The following is a 19,063-nucleotide window of genomic DNA, read 5'->3' on the forward strand; positions in this document are numbered from 1 at the left end:
TTTCAGCTCAAAAGGAGGAGTCTAGGTGGTACTTGCTTTGCAAAGCACCACACTGGACATAAATACGAATGTTGAAACTGGGCTCAAAATAATGAATGGATTGAGTTGGTATTTGGTGGAGGATCAAAATTGGATCAAATCATTTTTCTAAAATATTAGGCCATATTTTATGTACAATTGACCTAATGGTTGGGTGTCAAAACCTTTCCATCCACCTCTTATGAAAACGATAAATTTTCGCCGTTTCAGCTGAAAGCGGGTCAAATTTAAAGTGCAGCTGCCTCATTGTTTGCTTTTTATTTTTTTCAAAAATCAGTTTTAGGTACACAGTGCAGCTGCCTCATTGTTTGCTCTTTATTTTTTTCTGAAAAATCATTGTTTTATTCAACCCCTAGCTATTTGAACTACATTTGTTTCACAGTTTTCTCTTTATGTTTCCAAAAATCATTTCTAGGTACTCAACTAGTTATTTCATTAGAGATCCAACAAATGTTTTGAAAGACTCCCTCTAGCTACGACGGTCATGCTGCCGTTTTGACAGCAATTATAGGGTGTTTTCATTTTCCTATTCTCGCAATTTTATATTTTTAAGTTGTTTCGAGATTTTCCTATAATGAAGAACCTTTTTTCTAGAGAGATAAAATTTTAGAAAATGGTTTATTGACTTCAAAAAGTTTTCATAATATTTCGATAATGTTCATGATTTTTGGAAAAATGTTCGTTGAATTAAAAAATGTTCTTGAATTCAAAACATTTCATGAAATTTATTTTTTTCATTCAATTTAAAGAATTTGTTAACATACTTCTGAATTCGCAAACGTTGTTTTGCATTAGTGTACATTTTTTGAATTATAATCTTTTTTGTAATCCCCAACTTTTTTATGAAGCAAAAATAAAAACGGAAAACAAAACAGAAAACAAAAAGATAACGAAAAAAGAGGGAGCCCGGCCTGGGCCGGCCCATGTTCTAGCATAGTATCGACACTAGCTTTTATTCCTGAATGGGCCAAAGCCTAGGCGACACACAAAAATGTTAAAAGAAAAAAAAATAGGAGGTGGCCTCGTCCGAACAAGGCCCAAGCCCAGTCGAAGAGAAGCCTTAAGTAGGCCGCGCGCGCTACCCAATCAACAAAGTGGTGGTAGCCTGGTTGTTTGCTTCTCTAAACAAGACTTAGACGTTGCCGGTTCGAGTCCCACGGGAGCCACTTTTTGCTAAAATATGTGAGTGGTCAAACCAATTGCTAAAAGTGACACATAAGCAAAAATGACACGACACGTAGGCGGAATTGATGATGTGGCGTCCAGTCATATCAATGCATCCATGTTCGAGGACCAGTGCAGTCTGCTTTACGACCATTTCGTGTAAAAAAATTGCGACATTTCTGACCAAAATGGTTAGAGCTCCTCGAACAGCTTTTGACCAATTGGTCTTAAATGGTCGTAGATTTACGACCAATTCTTGTAGTGCCAGAGAACAAATATAGGTATGGCAGCCCCAGGAAAGCGTAGAGGTTATGCAGACTAAAAAGAGTACATGTTTCCATATATTTATATTGATGCGCTGTGGGTTCTTATTTCGTCCCCAGACCCCTGAATTATCAAGCCTAGGGACAAGATGGCTACTGGCTGGATCGAATAGTTCTTTAAAAATGCACATCTATGCTAAGTATATCCTTCGTGGTTTTAGTTTAAATATGACAATTATTTTGGAATGAAGGGGAATTTCCGAACTTCAATTAGGCTAGTGGTGATTAAAATGTGGTGAAACATTTCAGGTTGAATTGAAGAAAGAAAATATTACCTCCGTATCAAAATGTTAACTACTTTTTTGCTACCAATGTGAGAATCATCAACCAACTCAACCTCAAGGCAGATTTCAATAATTTTTTTGCAGAAGTCCACAAATTTCTAAGTTCGTAATTTGTTGCAACGCGACTCGGCAGCCAACTCAAACATAACTACGTTTGCTAAAAACCTCGACCCAGCAGCCGAGTGCACTCGGCCCACCGTTGGTCACGACGTACGTGATCACTCGGCGCCACGACGCCGCTTGCCGGCCCCCGCTCCCTTCCCGCCGCCTTCCGGCTTGAGCACCTGCGCCGCGTAGGCCAGTGCCTGCTGCGCCTCCGCAAGCTCCCTCTTCTTGGCATTGCCCAGCTCCTTCTTCAGCTGGCTGATCTCGCCCTTGGCCTTGGACAGAGCCATCTCCTTCGCGCGCAGCTCCGAGCGAAGCACGTCGCCGCCGCCGCCGCCACCACCAGCAGGAGCAGCCGCCTTTCTCTTCTTCCCTGTGGCCGTGGGCGGCGCTGCACCTTGGGAAGCTCCCGTCCCTGCGCACAGAAACAATCCAACATTAGAACATTCTCCACTCCATCCATCTATCCACATGTGCCTATACAGTAGTGACACCCATACGTACCGAGACACGCCGGGGCGCGGCTAATCTTGGCGGCGACGAGGTTGCTCTCGGACAGGTACGTCTTCAGGTCGACGACGCCCTGCCCCTGCGACAGCCGGCACGCCACGGCCGCATCGCTGCCGGTGAGCATGGGGTCGCTCGTCGCCTCCTTCGTCGGGGAGCCCCACCGCACGGGGCACCGCCAGGGCGCGCCCGGCGGAGGCGACACGAGCAGGAACTCCTCCTTCCACCCCTTGACGGACGTGGGGAGCCCGGTGAAGAGCGCCGGGACGCTCTCCCTGGAGCGGAAGGAGAACCAGCCCTTCCCGTTGGGGAGCGGCGTGAGGGCGAAGAAGTGGCGGAACACGGGCAGGGAGGGCGCGCCGGCGCCGCGGAAGTGGCAGAGCACCGCGAACCCGGCCAGGACGCGCCACCCGTTGGGCGCGAGCTGCGACGGCGCGATGCCGAAGTGCGCGAGCGCGTCGCTGAAGAAGGGGTGCAGCGGCAGGCGCATGCCCGCGGCGAACGCCTGCGTGTGCACGCAGATCGGCACCGCCGCGGCGCCGCCTCGGGCTCCGCGCGCGGCGGGAGGGGGCGGCACGCACGCTGCCTGGGCGGGGCCGGCGAGGTGCAGGCCGAACCCCTCCGGGATGCCGTACCTGGTGCGGAGGCCGGCGAGGGACTACTGCGTGCGCAGCGTCGACTTGAACTCCTCAGCCGCCGGCCAAGAGAGCGCCGCCCGATCGTCCTGTCCATGTACACCTCGGCCTGCTCCTGCTCCTGCTCTCGGAGGACCCGGACGCGGCTTGACGTCCTCCCCGGCGACTCCCCCGCCGTAGCCGTAGCCGTAGCCATAGTCACGGCGCCAATGCGTCGTCACCGCCGGCTTGACGTCATCCTCGTCGTAGTAGGAGGACGGAAACCACGACGACATGGCGGTCCGGAATCTGGACGGGGTTGGCCGATGGAGGGAGGCTTGAATTTCTGGGTGGCGGCGGTTTGGATCTGGGGAGAGGAACGAACGGGCGGGCCACTTTTAACGTTCGTGGGGGCTTCCTGGCTTGTTTTATGGAAAGTGGAAACGGATCATGAGCGAGCGATTCGACTGCAGGAGAAGATTGCGTTGGACTTAATCAAGAACGTTACAGTGACTCCCATCTTCATTCAAGCGCTGGGATATAGTACCCTATTTAAAGAAATGTTGATTTGTATAGGGTTTTTTTTTCTTTTCCAGAGGTAATGTGTTTGTGCGGTTAGATTTTTTTAGGAAACCCTCATAACCCTCGAACGTTCACCAGGAGGCATGTCACGTGAACGATTTGCATGGCATTTTTTTTTTTCGATGGCAAGTTTAGTTGGCAAGCATGGCAAATTCATCCAGTTTATTTGTTTTTGTCAGGATTTGTCGGGCTTGCTAACTAAATTTGTTTATTCTCGCGACATCTAAATTGCCATAAAAAAGTTTGTTTTGCCGAGTAAGTGGGTACACAATTTTGAGTATTATTATTTAGATGAACATGCATTTATAGAAACTATAAATGAGGTATTTTGAAAAAGATTAAAGAAGGATAAAATGGTATTGTTATTTTTAGTTGACGGATCTAATATCTTTTACGTAGCCAAAGTTTGAAAAGTTTAGATACACACACTCCATCATGTCGTTTGTATCTAAAAATGAAGTGACTTTGTGTACTACTACTTTTTTCTCTATCAATAGTTTGCCCTTGATGCTAGCTTTTGTTCGAGTTGACTTAAAACATACATATGACTCATAAATAAATCATGTGCTTGGTTCTTCGACTTGCACTTATGTAGGCACCAAAAAGAAAACTAAGTTTTGGTGTAATGTTTCTTTACACATTTCGATGAATTTGTAACCAAAGTTAAATATAAACATATATAGATCATACATGTAAGACTTCTTATGTTATCTTCCTCCACCCACCTCAACACATTCATGATTGTGGTATGTTGTTCAATTAGCGCAATGTCATGAAGCGAGATGCTTCCATGTACTCACTCACTCTTAGGCTTAGCTTGTCTTCGTTTTTTGTCATTGTGCCTATTGCATCAACATTTGTTTTAAGGACATCAACTTATATTATTCATCCATACTTAAACATCTTACCATATAGTTAACACAATTTTTTGCTCTTAACCCTTAAATCTACCACCACAAAACACATTGTTTTCTTCCTTCATAAAATACATTCACTTTCACACATACCAAATGAACATGTATGTCCCTCTTACCAGATGTTTTGTTAAGATGCATTCCTACGCTATGTGGTTCTTTTGAATCTTCCTCCCTTTGAAGCTTCCAGTCAACATCATCGCTAAAACCCAAGTCATGAATGCTTATGCTCATTTTCATTCTAGTCTTGTCGAATTATTTTCTTGAACTAGCAAATTCATTAATGTTGACACATCTACTACGGGTTCTGCATTTTCCACTCATCAAAAGCAAGCCATGGATGCTCACACATCCAAGGAATGTCAGGTTGGCATGTCACATTTGTCATTGCATACTACATGTTATCCAATGAAAACCAAATAATTTTATAAATATTTCAACTTGAAATTGATTAACCTACGTAAATCCAACCCCTAACTACATTTTCCATCTTAATTAGTTCAACTTCGTACATAAGTAAATGTGTACTCTCTTACTCACGCTTGCCATAGTTTTTTTCCTGGTACCAGGTTGTTGTTGTTTTTTGCGCATGCATGTTTTATCTATTGACTACCGTACTTACATCCCTTCCACAAATGCTTTTATTACCTTTTGTCATGCATACCTTGCACAATTCTTATACATGTATATGCTTTTACTGGTCCAATTTCTATTAATTCCATATTACATTCCACATTTTAATCTTTGGTTGTCATCTCTATCACTACTTTTTTTACTTAAAAATAAACTAACATTCTATCTTGCACATTTTCTCTCCACCATCCCTTCGTCCAACCTCCCACATATGCTTACCTTCACCTTCCATATGTTTTTCATCCCTCCAGTTATTCTTTGGAAACAGTTTTTAATCTGATCGGTCAAATCAGATTAATAATTGGTAGTGCAATAAATTCACGAGAAGGAATCAATCACGATCGGTAATTATTTGGTATCGTAACACGATAAATTTAAATTCACAAGAAGAAATAAATCATGATCGGTCATTACTCGGTAACACAATAAATTCACTGAAAGAAATCAATCACAACGTTCATCATTCCTTTCCCATGTTACAAAGCACGGCGCATGCAGGCAACGCTCATGGAGTGTGGAATGCAAGAGGCGATCCCCAACGAGCCAACTATTCTTTTACCTAGCGACCAATCTTTTTTCAAGGAACCCACATAGAGGTCGATTATCATTTGAGGCTATTTTGGATTATCCATTTTTCTCTTTGGATATCTTGGTTTCTTGTGTTTTTCTTTTGATTTTCTTTGATGATGTACAAGAGTAGTGCACATCAATGAACACGAACACACCACACACACAAACTTGGCATGTACACATGCAAGCACATGGGGAAGTACGCATGTCAAAACATAGAAATACACACGCTGACTTGGAAAATACACAAACTATCTTGACACTGCCTTGGACAGTAAATACTCCATGAGCGTTGGTACGTACACACAACTTAGGAATAACGTGAGAAAACACAAGCATATGAAAAGTAGACATACTACAAAAAGGAACACACTAAGAGCTAACTCCAACGGGCCGACCCAAACAAACAACGATTTCATCCGCTTTTTATCCGTTTGGGTCGGCCGCCCGCCCTGTTTTTGATATGGGTTAGCAGCGCGTCCAACACGCCGATCCATATGTGCAGGCATGGCCGGCTGGCCGGCTAATTTTACATTGATTTGCATTCAAACATATTGTGAAATGAAAATGTTAACAAGACAAATAGTCTGGTCGCCCAAATAAATAGTATAGTTTTACAAGCCAAATACAAATAAAAATGTTTCACATAGTTTTGCAAACAAATAAAAGAAGATACATTTAGTGGTTGCCAACATGAGTCCACATATGCTCAACCAAATCATTTTGCAGTTGCACGTGAGTTTTCCAATCACGCATGTCTTCATAAAACTGAGTGAACTGCTCAAATGTTGTCACTACTCCATGCTCAGGCACAACATTCTCACCCTGAAACTGAAAGCCTTGATCGTTCAGACGTTTCAGGCGCTCGTCTTCTACGATCATATTGTGCATGATCACACAAGCAGTCATCACCTTCCATAGTTTGTGCGTGCTCCAAGTATTAGCAGGATACCGAACGATGCCCCATCGAGATTGCAAAACACCAAAGGCACGCTCCATATCCTTCCTAGCACTCTCTTGCTCTTGGGCAAATCTTTTCCTTTTCTCTCCGACAGAGTTGGTATTGTTTTGACAATAGTGGTCCACTGAGGATAGACACCGTCACCCAAATAGTACCCTTTGTCGTAGTTGTGGCCGTTGACAGTAAAGTTCACCGGTGGGCTGTTGCCTTCGGCAAGCCTAGCAAACACCGGCGAGAGCTGAAGCACGTTGATATCATTGTGTGATCCAGCCATGCCAAAGAAAGAGTGTCAGATCCAGAGATCTTGAGACGCCACGGCCTCTAGTATGACAGTGCAAGCCCTGACATGTCCCTTATACTGCCCTTGCCAAGCAGAAAGGCAGTTCTTCCACTCCCAGTGCATGCAGTCTATGATGCCAAACTGTGATAGCCTGGCTTAATACGGATGATAGACTACTCATATAAATAAGGAATTCCTTCTTTTCCGGGAGCCCATTCAGACAAAACTCCAAAGTTAAGCATGCTCAGCTTGGAGAAATATCAGGATAGGTGACCGACCGGGAAGTTGCTCCTGGATGCACACGAGTGAGGACAAAGTGCGCAGAAAAGACTAGTATTGATCTGTGGGGCCAGTCTAGATCCCGCCGGGAGTAACGACCATCGGCAGGTGTGTCCGGGGCGTTACAAGTTGGTATCAGAGCCGACCCTCGTGGTTACACGGATGTTTGCGGACAGGTGCGCGATCATGTTGTTCATGACGTTTGTGACCCGTCGTGGCACACGGCATGGCACATGTACCGGACTGGATGCACAGACGTTTGTGCCAAGAGGGAATGTTCCTGTGGCCCGACGAGGACGTCGGTTCCTTGGAGTGGGGGTGTATGTGATAGCCTGGCTTAATACGGATGATAGACTACTCATGTAAATAAGGAATTCCTTCTTTTCCGGGAGCCCATTCGAACAGAACTTCAAAGTTAAGCGTGCTCAGTTTGGAGAAATTTCAGGATGGGTGACTGACCGGGAAGTTGCTCCCGGGTGCGCACGAGTGAGGACAAAGTGCGCAGAAAAGACTAGTATTGATCTGTGGGGCCAGTCAAGATCCCGCCAGGAGTAACGACCATCGGCGGGTGTGACCGGTGTGTTACACAAGCATCCCCGGAAAGCCCCTGCTAGCATTCATCGCCAGCAAACGGGCTGTATCTTCACCTATCGGCTCTCTCAAGTACTTAGGGCCAAACACAGCAATCACCGCCTTGCAGAACTTATACATGGACTCTAGGCATGTAGACTCGCTCATATGGACGTACTCGTCAGTGAGATCACCGGCCACTCCGTATGCAAGCATTCGGATGGCGGCAGTATATTTCTGATAAGAGGAGAAACAAATCTTGCCGACGGCATCATCTTTGCACTCGAAGTAGTCATCATAGCCGACCACTCCCTCTCTAATACGGTTGAAAACATGCCTACTCATACGGAACCGGCGGCGGAATTTGTGATGTTTGAACAACGGGTTTGCTGTATCAAAGTAGTCCTTCCAGAGAAGGAAATGCCCGCTCTCTCGGTTGCGATTCAACGCCGGAAGGTGGCCCGGAATGGAGCCACGAAAGAACGGCCGCTGGCTATTGAGGTGGTGATGGACCAACACGGCAGCCAATATCTCCTCCTCGTCGTCGGACGACGAATCGTCGGAGTCGCAAAGGAAATTGTGGAAAAAGAACTCTTCGGCGGAGTCCATTTCGTACCTTGACAAACTGTCGAACAGCTTGCGGGCGTCGACGAAGGAGACGGACGGCGAGGGGAGTCGCGGCGCCCACAGACCAGCTAGCTGCCCTGCCGGCGTCCGACGAGCGTGCCGGTCGGATGTGGCAGGGGCGGCGAGGCGGCTTCTTGGTCGCGGGCGGCTGTGTGGTGGGGGAAACGGCGGTGGGAAGCAATTTGCTCCCCGGCGGCAAAATGGCGACGGAGGGCGACGGGGGGAGGGGGCGGTGTTGCTGGGCGGATGTGGAGGCGACGGCAGCTAGAAGAGTCGCCGGAAAAAATGGACGGCGGCGTCGGCGGCGAAGGAGGCGGGAGGGTTGCTTTGTTGGCCGCAGGATGAGACGGGAGGCCAATGTGCCACAGACCAGCGGGCCCGAGAATAAAAGTAGGCGAGCGCGCGTTCGTCGTGTGTCCGCGCCAACGCAAATCAGGCTAAAAAATGGGCTAGGAATTGGTCGCCCGCGGACGAAAAACAAACGCGCGTCCATTTGGGTCGATGCGTTGGGCCGTCTTTTCTGTCCGCGCCGACCCAAACGAACGGCCGCGGACGAAATAGATCGCCCGTTTAAAGTTGCTCTAACAAAAAGTGTACACACTAATGTGAGAAGTACATAATCGCATAAAAATTCGTCAAAATCTATCAACACAAGACAAAAAAGATATAGCTTCAGAAATACAGACACGAGAAACCAAATGGTAAAAATGCTTGGTATCCATCTTGAATTTAAATATTAAAAAAAAGCACAAAACATCCCCATCCCCGATAAAGTGATACGTCCCGAGTGTCACAAGAAGCGGCGCAAGCTGATCCCATGATGAGCCAGGGGTCCTTTAATTAGTCTTTTTTTCCCTTTAATTAGTGAGTATTTACTACGATTTGAAAGGAAAAGCATTCACTGCCCTACGCAAGGATGTGATGCAAGGCAAGAACATTAGCAGGCTGGATAATGTTTTGGAAACTCAGAAAGGCAGTGTAGCTTTACAAAAACTATGCATCATGGCAAAATCACACACAACACTTCCAAGTGTCTAATATAAACACTTTTAGGCGAGTTTTCAGAAGCTTGCCTCTACCTATATCTGAACCAAGGTTTCAGAAAGATTGCAAGTAATTCTTAACCAAAGAAGTAACACATTCAATAAGATACGACAGCAGCAAATTAGCATTCAGAACATCCTAACGGTATTGCATTCCATAAGATGGATAGTTCCTGGTTTAACGAGAATTCAGAACATTCTACATGTCTCAGCATTCCATGAGATGCATGGTTAAAGGTACACGGCTGAATGAGGGTTGCTAAACTGTGGTGCATGTCGAGTTTCTGGTTTTCGCTGCACATAACTGGAGCTCAAAAGGAAGGGTGAGACAATGAGCCCTAAAACTGCTTTTCGGAAAACATGGGGTTACTGTTCCTTGCATGCCGGCAAAATGTTAAGAGACTGGTGAGATGAGCACTGTACTCCCGAATCCGATCACATGACAATGGCAGATGCAAAAGATCTCTTCCCTATTGAATTGAAACCTGGCACTGACCAGCCGGAGTTCACATTGTAGACTTCCACCTGCAACAGAAAGGAAGAAATTGTCCTTGAAAGAGGGCACATATTTGTGAGGGCAACAGTTAACCGTCGGTACAATGTTTACTTACAGTGTCCAGTATCTGTTCGTTGGACCGCAGACCGCCGAGGACAAACAAGCTATCATCAAAAGTAACCGCAGAGGCGTATCCTCTTGGGTTGCTCATGGGATCACCCATCCCCCAGGCGTTGAGGCGAGGATCAAAGATCTCAACACTGGAAACCATGCTGTCCCCATCATACCCTCCAATAGCATATCTGAAACAATAAACCTCCTAACTCAGTTTCTTGCCAAGATTAATGCCCAAGATGCCATCGGCTTTGTGTTCAGCGAGATCTAAAATAACATGAAGAGTATACTCACAGGACTTCTCCCAGGACAGCTACAGCATGACATCCTCTCCTTGCTTTCATGCTTGGGAGCTTAACCCAGAAACCCTCCCTTGGATCATACCTTTCTGCTGACCTGTACATGATGTGGTTGTTAGTTGATGATGTCTTAAATCATGTGCTTCCACCATGTCATTTTATCATTTTATCATTCAAATGGTTATATTAGCATCCAAGAAAAAGAATGTGTCAGAAACATTTATAGATTTGATTAAAGATTTACACCATCCTCTCATTGCTTACATGTCATTTTATCATTCAAGTGGTCATATTATCATTCAAGTGGTCATATTAGCATCCAAGAGAAAGAATGTGTCAGAACCATTTATAGATTTGACTCGAGATTTACTAGCATTTACACCATCACATTGATATTACCATCATGAAATGTACTTTTATAATGTATACTATATAGGTGTAGCATATTTTTATAGAAACTGATGAGCAAAAAGTCACATGGGTGTCAATGCCCTAAAGCACTTAAAAGTGTGGAACACATGGAAGTAACATAATGGAGGAAAATAGCAAGGAAACTTACTGTAAATACTTGCTACCATCGAATCCACCAGATGCATAGATGACACCACTCGATTCTGCTGCTGCTAGAGCAAATCTCTGAAACGTGTTGCAGCATACTTAAGAGATCAGTGTCAAAATTAGCCAACTAGCTGAACTACTCTCCCGATTACCGCCAATATTAGAATAATCAATTCAACTATGCTTTTCAGTTATACCATTACACAGCAACAAGATTCTAGATAATCTAAGATGAGGATGCAATGCAGAATTTAATTGGTACGAAGCTATGCAGAAGATGATATCATTGAAAAACTAAATTAAGCCGATGTCTCCTATTTGATAGCATTAAGGTCACTGAGTTTATTACAGTGCAATCATGACTATTCTAATTAATTCAAGGGCATTTTTCCGTTATCCTACATTACGTAGGAACAAAATTCAAGATATTGTGTGTACACGAGGATGCAATGCAGAACTCAACTGGTACAAAGCTATGCAGAAGATGATCAAGTTGAAAATTTTAAGTAAACAGATGTCACTTATTGTCCATATTAAGGTCACTGAGTTCATCACAGTGCAATCATGACAAGACTAGGAGAATGAGTTCATTGTTGCTATGAAATAGGCTGCAAACATATCAAAGGACACAAAGTAATCACTAGAAGCAACTGGGAGGCCAAGAACATACTGGTTGCAGCATAGACGGACTACATATCCACTTCCCAAGAAAAGGATCAAACATCTCAACTTCTGAAAAAGTTTGTGTTCCATCTCCTCCACCCATCGCATATATTTTGCCATTAAGACTTACTCCAGCAAGAGATCCTTTCTCATGGTTCAAACAGGGGCATATCATCCACTCATTACTCCTTGTATTATAGCATTCCGCTGTAAGAAAAGAAAGTACATAAATGCAGTTTGAAGTCCAGAGAAAGAAAGACAGAAGCACATTTAAATATCAGTATACCTACCTGTGTTATACCATGAACTTCCATCCCCACCACCAAAAACAAATATACAGCCTTCCATTGCGGCAACAGATGCATATGAACGCGCAGAGCCCATCGATGTGAGAGACACAAGGATGTCTTTTTTTGGAGAGAAGGAATCAAGAGATGATAACCAGGTCACACCATTATAACCACCGATCAGGAATATTGCTGGCATGTCCAGATTATCGCACATGCTTCCTTGAAGAGACAAGGAGGAGTCAAATTTGAATTGTAACTCATCTATGCGATATTCCAGTTGCTGAACTTTTCTTCCAGAGTCTTTAACTACTTCCTTCAACGAAATGATTTCTTGATCTGATTTAATCTGGAAAATAACAGGACCATAATCAGACTATATATATGCAGGACGTGTTTGCATAAAAAGTACAAAATAGCGGCCAACACATTTTGGATAATGAGTATACATGGCACGAAAAGTAAGGTAGCCAGATTTATCATACCAGCTAACCAGGTCTGTGGATTGACAGAAATAAGTACTGTATAAAGATGAAATGAATGGTCCATACAAGTGAGCATAAATCACAGTGGTAAGAAAATTGAGCAATGTAACCATGTGGGAATCCTTAAGTACTTTATAACAAATTAACTTCTATTTTCAATATATGTGGTAGTAGCATTCCCTCCTACTCTTGTAGTAAAATTTCCCTACTACTGTCTTTTCCTCGAGAAAAATCCCCATAACAGCATACTACCCAAGTGCATAAAACCGCACGTGATGTGTAACACAAAATCTTGTATTCTTTTCAATCCAACAAGTAATAAAAGCGCCAATCAATAGTTACATTCCACATTTCACATGTTCAAGAAGAAATGAGGAACCTGATTCTTCTCCAGTGCATCAGCCTTCTTGGCCAAGTCAGTGATGATTCGTAGAAGCTGCACAGGAGAATGAAAAGAATAATGTGAGTGATACACATGTTATCAGGCACAAGGTTATGAATTGTAGTCGAATGATGAAAAGCAAAATAATGCACACAGAAAGGGATAGAATGGGCACCTCAGCCTTTGCTTGATGTTGCTCAAAAGATGAATTATCTTCCACGGTAGAACATAATGGCTTGTTGGAAAGGCTTGAATTGGCCTGTGTTTCTTCAGGTACATGATGGCTGGGAGTAGAAAGGCTTGCATTGGCCTGTGCTTCTTCAGGTACATATTGATCTTGAATAGGAAGGTCTACATTCACATGTGTTTCTTCAGCAACCTTTTGATCTTGGCAAGGAAAGCTTCCATTGACCTGTGTTTCTTCAGGTACATATTCATCTTGACTAGAAAGTTTTGCATTGACCTGTATTTCTTCAGCAACATATTCATCTTGACTAGGAAGGCTTGTGTTGACCCGTGTTTCTTCAGGTACATACTCATCTTGGCTAGAAAGGTTTGCACTGATCTGTGTTTTTTCAGATACATACTCATCCTGACCAGAAAGGTTCGCATTAACCTGTGTTTCTTCAGGTACATACACATCTGGACTAGAATAAACAAAATCATGGGATGATAGTGCTGCCTGCTGTCTTAAGTCAACCAACTCCTTCAGTTTTTTCAGGATAGACGATCTTTCAAGCTGTACCCCAACACCATCTGATTCATTTTGAAGCCCATTGCCTATTCCATTGTGTGAGTTCACAAGCATGTCTCCATTAGAAGAATGACTTCCTCCATTCACAGGATTGGCAACCGGTTCATTGCACTGCATAAGCTCCATTCCGTCAGCAACACTTTTGTACGAGGAATGTTGACTGGCCTCATCTGGACCAAACTGGTTCTGAAAATCATTGTCATCCAAATCCTCCCAGTCAGAAACTAGCTCTCCAGATGTCTTCCCATCAGTTTTGCTGTCTGATGTTCCAGTAACACTGCCACTATCCACATCAGAATCAACCCAGTCATCTGGAACAATTCCACTTGAACTTGAAAGAACACTAAACGGGTTGATGTCCTTTGAATTGGCTCTGCCTTTCTTTTGGTGCGGGGTAACTGATGCCACCCTTTTAGTTGATGGTAAAGAAGTTGATAGAACACTAGATGGATTGATGTCCTTCAAATTGGCTGTGCCTTTCTTTTGGACAGGAATACCTGATGACATCCTGTTAGTTGATGGTAAAGGTACAGGCAGACTCCTTTTGCTTGAAACAGCTGGGACTTGCTTGAAATTGAGAGGACCAACTGACTTGAACAAAGCAATTAAAGCTCTAGTTTGTGCATGGTCTAGCTCAAAATAGAAGTAGTGATGTGTATAATAATTATCTTGAATCACTTTTTTGTATTGGACCTCAAAGAGTGGCTGATAGCGAGTCCTTGTGCAAATGCGAACCTTAAAAACAGAAGCAGTTGCTTTATATTAGCATGCATAAACTGGAAACAAACTTAGCTATAGATACACCAAACAAATCATGAACACTGTTTGGAGATTCATATTTGTTGATACCTGTGCAGGAAAAGGTGTCCTTAAAGTGCCATCATTACTCCAAGCATATGGGTCAATGGAGTTCTGACCAGGACTGGCAGCCTCAAAAACACCATGCAGCTTTCTGTCAGTGTAGTTGAATAGAAATAAAGGTAGGCCAGCTTTGACATTCCTCACATATGAATAATGCAACGCAGGCAGACCTATAGAGCAAGTGGTGCAAACTAATTAGGGTGAGAAATTCAACAAAAAGATAAGGTTAAACAAGTCTATATTTCATAAACCCTATAACACATCAAGATGGCGATGGGACAAGTTCACACATTTCGCTCTATCCACATACGAGATCAAGAAAAAGAAGTGTGGAGTACATAGTTCCATAAATAAAAAAGGTAAATGCTCCTTTACGAGCATCCAATCTGCACCATCAGAATTAGAACAAAAAGCATGGCAATGGTCCATTTGTAGGGGTTTTGGCCAAAAAAATAAGTTTACAAGGGTGTTTAGGCGGCCTTAAAGCCTGACTAAAATACTGGCAAGGCCTGAGGAATGAATGAACAGGCTACAATATTTTGTAACTTAAGGCACCAATGAACTATATAGCGCATCAGCCTATATAGTCGGTATTGCCAAACACAAAATGATGTTGTTACAGATAATATCATAATAATGGTGTAAAGCAAGAGGTGAAAGGTGGAATTCACAAACCAAACAGCTGTTTATTGAAGCACTCTTCAATTGTCTCATGCTTGCAACCAAAGATCACTCCTCCTAGCTGGGTTTCCCGAAGATTACGGGTCTGTACTGCCTGCATTGCACGATCGTGGGTCTGTCTTTCTTCAAACACCCTGTGGTTCACAATTTTTTTGAGGTATGCAAATCATATAGTCAGTAGATGTGGGTATGAACTCATATTCAAGGGAGAAATAAAACCAAAAGATTCAATAATTGGCAATATACTTTTCAAACTGCAGATAACTCTAGGCAGGGCATACAAATGAGCATTATTATGCCAAGCTGTATCTAAATAAACCCTGTATTAGTACAGTAATTGGCAAGGAACATTCGACAATTACAAAAATCATTCATTTTTTATGCAGGGTGACAACCAAAATTCAAACTGAAACAAGAATTCCAAGTCAAGACAGTGTGATGACCATAACAGTTGGTCAAACTGTTAAGAATCCTCAAAGCTTAAATCCAAATCACAAACAGCCCAACAGAAACCCTTCAACTAAGATGATAACACTGCACAGCGTGACACTGAATAAACCCCCTGAGCTTGAGCGACAAGAACCAGATCAAACACTGAATTCCGTCCCAGTCAGACCCAAAATTAGCATCCAAGCTTCAGGAACCTCACAGTATGACCCAATGCATACATTGTAGAGCGCTATTTGCGCATTAAGTATGTGAAACTACGCACTGAAGCCACATCCGAAGCAATCACACATCGCTAATATACGGAATTGAAATAACGAGCAATACACAACTAGACAGGTAATAATCATCATGCACGGATGAAGCAAAAGCAACCGTCATCTCGTCACAGAGCAATTGACCACACAAGTTATCTTCCAGGGCCATATCTGGTACGCACAAGCACTGGTACCAAAATTTTCTAATCCGCAAAATAAGCATAGAAACAACAGGACAAGGTCGAAAAGGGGAAAATAGAAACAGGAAGCCAAACATTTCGCGCCTACGCACTGAAACGAAATCCACCGAACTAGCGCGAACAAGCGGGAAATCGCCGGATAAGGCAAGAAGTAATCGCGAATGGTACAAGCACACCGCGCGGAATCCAAAGTTCCCCGTCGTCTAAAACCCTAACTAACCCCTGGTGATCAGCGACGCTAAACCCCGCAATAAAGCACCGTCTAAGCCGAAATCGACAAACCCTAGCAATCAATCGAGCCCCAACAACCCGCATTCGCCCGCCATCCGGCGGAAGCACCGGGACGACCGAAACCCTAGAACGACCGAGGATCTCGCACCAAAAACCCACTTGAAAAATCGAGAAAAATGCCAGAAAATAAAAGGGGGAAAAGGCACGCCACCGCAACGAGCCCCCGCGAAGCAAGCGCGCGATCGATCGAGAGCGCGGGGACGAACCGAGGGCGGCGATGGGGATCGGTCTGGGGCTCACCTGATCGCTTCGCCTGCCGGAGAAGCCCCCTCCTTTTGCTGCCCTGGTTCCTCTTTTTCGGTTGGGTTTTCCTTCCCCCTTCTCTCCCCTTCGTATTTAGTGTGCACTGTCACAGCAATGCGGTGTGTGTGAGGGGGCCGATTATGTAGGTGGTGGCGGGGTGGGGATGGGATTACCACCGCGGTCACTCCGCGGTCTCCGATCGGCTGCGTCAAAGCGACCGGGCCACTAGCAGGGTTTTTTTTTAACCGCACACGTTATGGCCTTGTTTGGATTCATGGGTTAAAGCTAATTTGAACTAGTTTGGGTTCAAATAGCCTTAAAAGTATTCAAATATGATGGCTAGTTTGAGCTAGTTGCATTTAACTCATCCAAAAAATACTATCTCATTCAAGAGGTGTTAATTAGAAATAGTTCTCCTAGTGCATTTATTGTCAATCTAACAATGTCATCCAAACATCTTTTTGGCTAGAGTTAGTTTAGGGTTAGTCATGAGTTAGAAACTAACTCTAACTTTTTAGCTAAATTAGAGTATCCACGGAGCCTATATATTGATTAATATATAGGTCCTGTTTGGATACTCTAATTTAGCTAAAAAGTTTGGTTGCTCGCATTGTATGTGCTCACATGGGTGCATGTTGTTTGGTTACATACGAGCATAGAATTGTGTTCATCTTGTATCCTACTTGGTGAGCTTATCAAGACTACTACACCTTACACACTATCACACCGAGCACATCAACGCCACAACACTGCCATGACAATGAACTGTACGAAGATGATGAAGTTATTCATCCCTAACGGTCGATCCACCTTCTTGCCAACCTCAACATTGCTGCATGAATGCTCTTGCACATACTTGGAGTAAGCATCTTATGTCGCCTACCCAATCTTAAACCCTCATTTGTGGTTGCTGTCGTTGTACCCTGAAACTTGTTTGTTGCAACCTTCCCATGAACTGTAAACCCCTGGAACCCTACCTTCGAACGCCACATACCACTTTCCCTAGTAGTGCAAACGAGCAATAAGTTTAAGCATCAAGCATTGGAACACACAAACATCAAGCAATGAAAAACTCTAGGAGCAAGCAATGGAGCAGAAGAGCATTGATAAGCATGCATGATCATAGCAAGTTCAACCGAGCACTACTTTGGTGTCATCCTACCACCACATCCAAAAGAGGGTGTCATCCTACCACCGCAAGTTCGTGATCACCGCGAGGATCATCGTGAGGGGTTAGTATATACCACCTACCAAAATATACAAACCATAAGATTGTTTTCAAGCCCTGACTACACAAAATATACGTCGTCATCCTTGTCGCCTCGCCGTCGAGGATCATGCATGCCGTCACCACCAGTAGAAGCAGCACTAGTAGTAGTGCTTGCCCAGCCAGGTCCTCAGCCAGAGCACCCTATGGTCTATTCCCATGACAACAAACCCAACACCCTGGGCTTTGTTGTCCAGCAGGTGGCTGAGAGCCACCATGAGAGCCTCTGGGCTGAAGCCAATCTGATCCATGACAGCGTTGTAGAGCTTAGGATGGACGTCCACACTCTTGCTCTCCCTAATGGCGGTGGCCACCTCCTTCGCTGCCTCAGTCATGCTGCTGAAGATGCTCAGCTCCTCCTCTATGAAGCCTGCCTGCTTCCTCTTTCTATCAAGCACAGGAACGTGCTCACCATCCTTCTCAGGACATCAACGTTGATGGTGTCTAACTCCTAGGTGTCTGGATACTCCGACATCGGTGATCCCAGCGGCTGACCATAGCCCATGGCATGCTTGCCGGTTGCCAGCCCGAAGGAGAAAATCTGCTGCATCTGGTGGTAGTTCTGGATAGGGGTGTTGGGGAACTCTGCGTCCTTGGGGTGAGCCTAAGAAGAAACAGGGCAGACAGGTTAGTTAGTATGGCACTGGTTCATAGGCTTGAACTACTAGTCTGTTAGAATGGCATGGTTTCTGAGCAAACCGCGACGTGGCCTTGGTAGTGCTCTGCCTCCAGAAGGATCGAGCACATGTCCTCATCCCATGAAGCACCATTGAGGTCTCTAAGCTTGGACGCGGTGATCCACCTAGCTCTCCACTTCCTCAGATGGTTGTACACCTGGGTCGAGGTGACCTCCTGTCCATAGAAGTCGAACACCTGCTTTGCAACAAGGTTCAAGTACACCTCCTCGAAGCCTTTGTCAATCCTCACCCCACTAGCTATGATCTCACACATCTTGTTAAGCACAAAAGTGGAGAGGAACGACTGCCATTTCATGTTGTTCCCCCTGCCATCCTTCTTCTCCTTTGTTGCTGCCTTTTGAGCGGCAACATGAGCAACAACATTGGGCTGAGCCAGCACAAATGGAGGAACTATAGGCAGCACCTCGAAAACCTCTTAATCAAGAGGCATCTGTTCCATAGGAGGCTGAGATTCCTCGACGTAGGATGGTGGGAACTGTCTCTCGGACAGCACGAGGGCCTAACTAAACTCTTGCGTGGTCATGTCCTACAAACATAAGTGTCATCAACACCACAAGACACTACACATGGACAGTATGAACTAGC

The 19,063-nt window shown here is 44.5% G+C and overlaps 2 protein-coding genes across 2 annotated transcripts; both read right to left on the reverse strand.

Annotated features, from left to right (window-relative positions):
• Positions 1-1,874: 1,874 nt before the first annotated feature.
• LOC123105221 (uncharacterized) lies at positions 1,875-3,540 on the reverse strand. The gene is made up of 2 exons (XM_044527272.1): positions 2,420-3,540; positions 1,875-2,330 (listed from the first exon to the last, which is right to left on the reverse strand). The coding sequence occupies exons 1-2, from the start codon at positions 2,910-2,912 to the stop codon at positions 2,029-2,031; spliced, it is 795 nt and encodes a 264-aa protein (XP_044383207.1). The 5' UTR covers positions 2,913-3,540; the 3' UTR covers positions 1,875-2,028.
• Positions 3,541-9,617: 6,077 nt separating this feature from the next.
• LOC123160642 (uncharacterized) lies at positions 9,618-18,731 on the reverse strand. Its single transcript, XM_044578758.1, has 14 exons — positions 18,480-18,731; positions 18,254-18,384; positions 17,952-18,167; positions 16,511-16,738; positions 15,070-15,209; positions 14,383-14,564; positions 12,955-14,268; positions 12,777-12,833; positions 11,916-12,261; positions 11,633-11,832; positions 10,964-11,040; positions 10,400-10,501; positions 10,107-10,293; positions 9,618-10,020 (listed from the first exon to the last, which is right to left on the reverse strand). Exons 1-14 carry the CDS (start codon positions 18,729-18,731, stop codon positions 9,931-9,933), a joined length of 3,522 nt encoding a protein of 1,173 aa, XP_044434693.1. The 3' UTR covers positions 9,618-9,930.
• Positions 18,732-19,063: the final 332 nt, after the last annotated feature.

The sequence above is a fragment of the Triticum aestivum genome, chromosome 1A (genome assembly GCF_018294505.1).
Source record: "Triticum aestivum cultivar Chinese Spring chromosome 1A, IWGSC CS RefSeq v2.1, whole genome shotgun sequence".
NCBI lineage: Eukaryota > Viridiplantae > Streptophyta > Magnoliopsida > Poales > Poaceae > Triticum > Triticum aestivum.

Excerpts from the sequence above, each read along its gene's own strand:
- LOC123105221 (XM_044527272.1), bottom strand. The coding sequence starts at position 2,912 with ATGCGCCTGCCGCTGCACCCCTTCTTCAGCGACGCGCTCGCGCACTTC. Across the intron at positions 2,331-2,419 it reads CCGCGCCCCGGCGTGTCTCG|GGACGGGAGCTTCCCAAGGT; the intron begins GTACGTATGGGT and ends TTCTGTGCGCAG.
- LOC123160642 (XM_044578758.1), bottom strand. The coding sequence starts at position 18,731 with ATGTGTGAGATCATAGCTAGTGGGGTGAGGATTGACAAAGGCTTCGAG. Across the intron at positions 18,168-18,253 it reads CAGCCGCTGGGATCACCGAT|AAAGAGGAAGCAGGCAGGCT; the intron begins GTCGGAGTATCC and ends TGTGCTTGATAG. Across the intron at positions 10,021-10,106 it reads ACGAACAGATACTGGACACT|GTGGAAGTCTACAATGTGAA; the intron begins GTAAGTAAACAT and ends TTTCTGTTGCAG.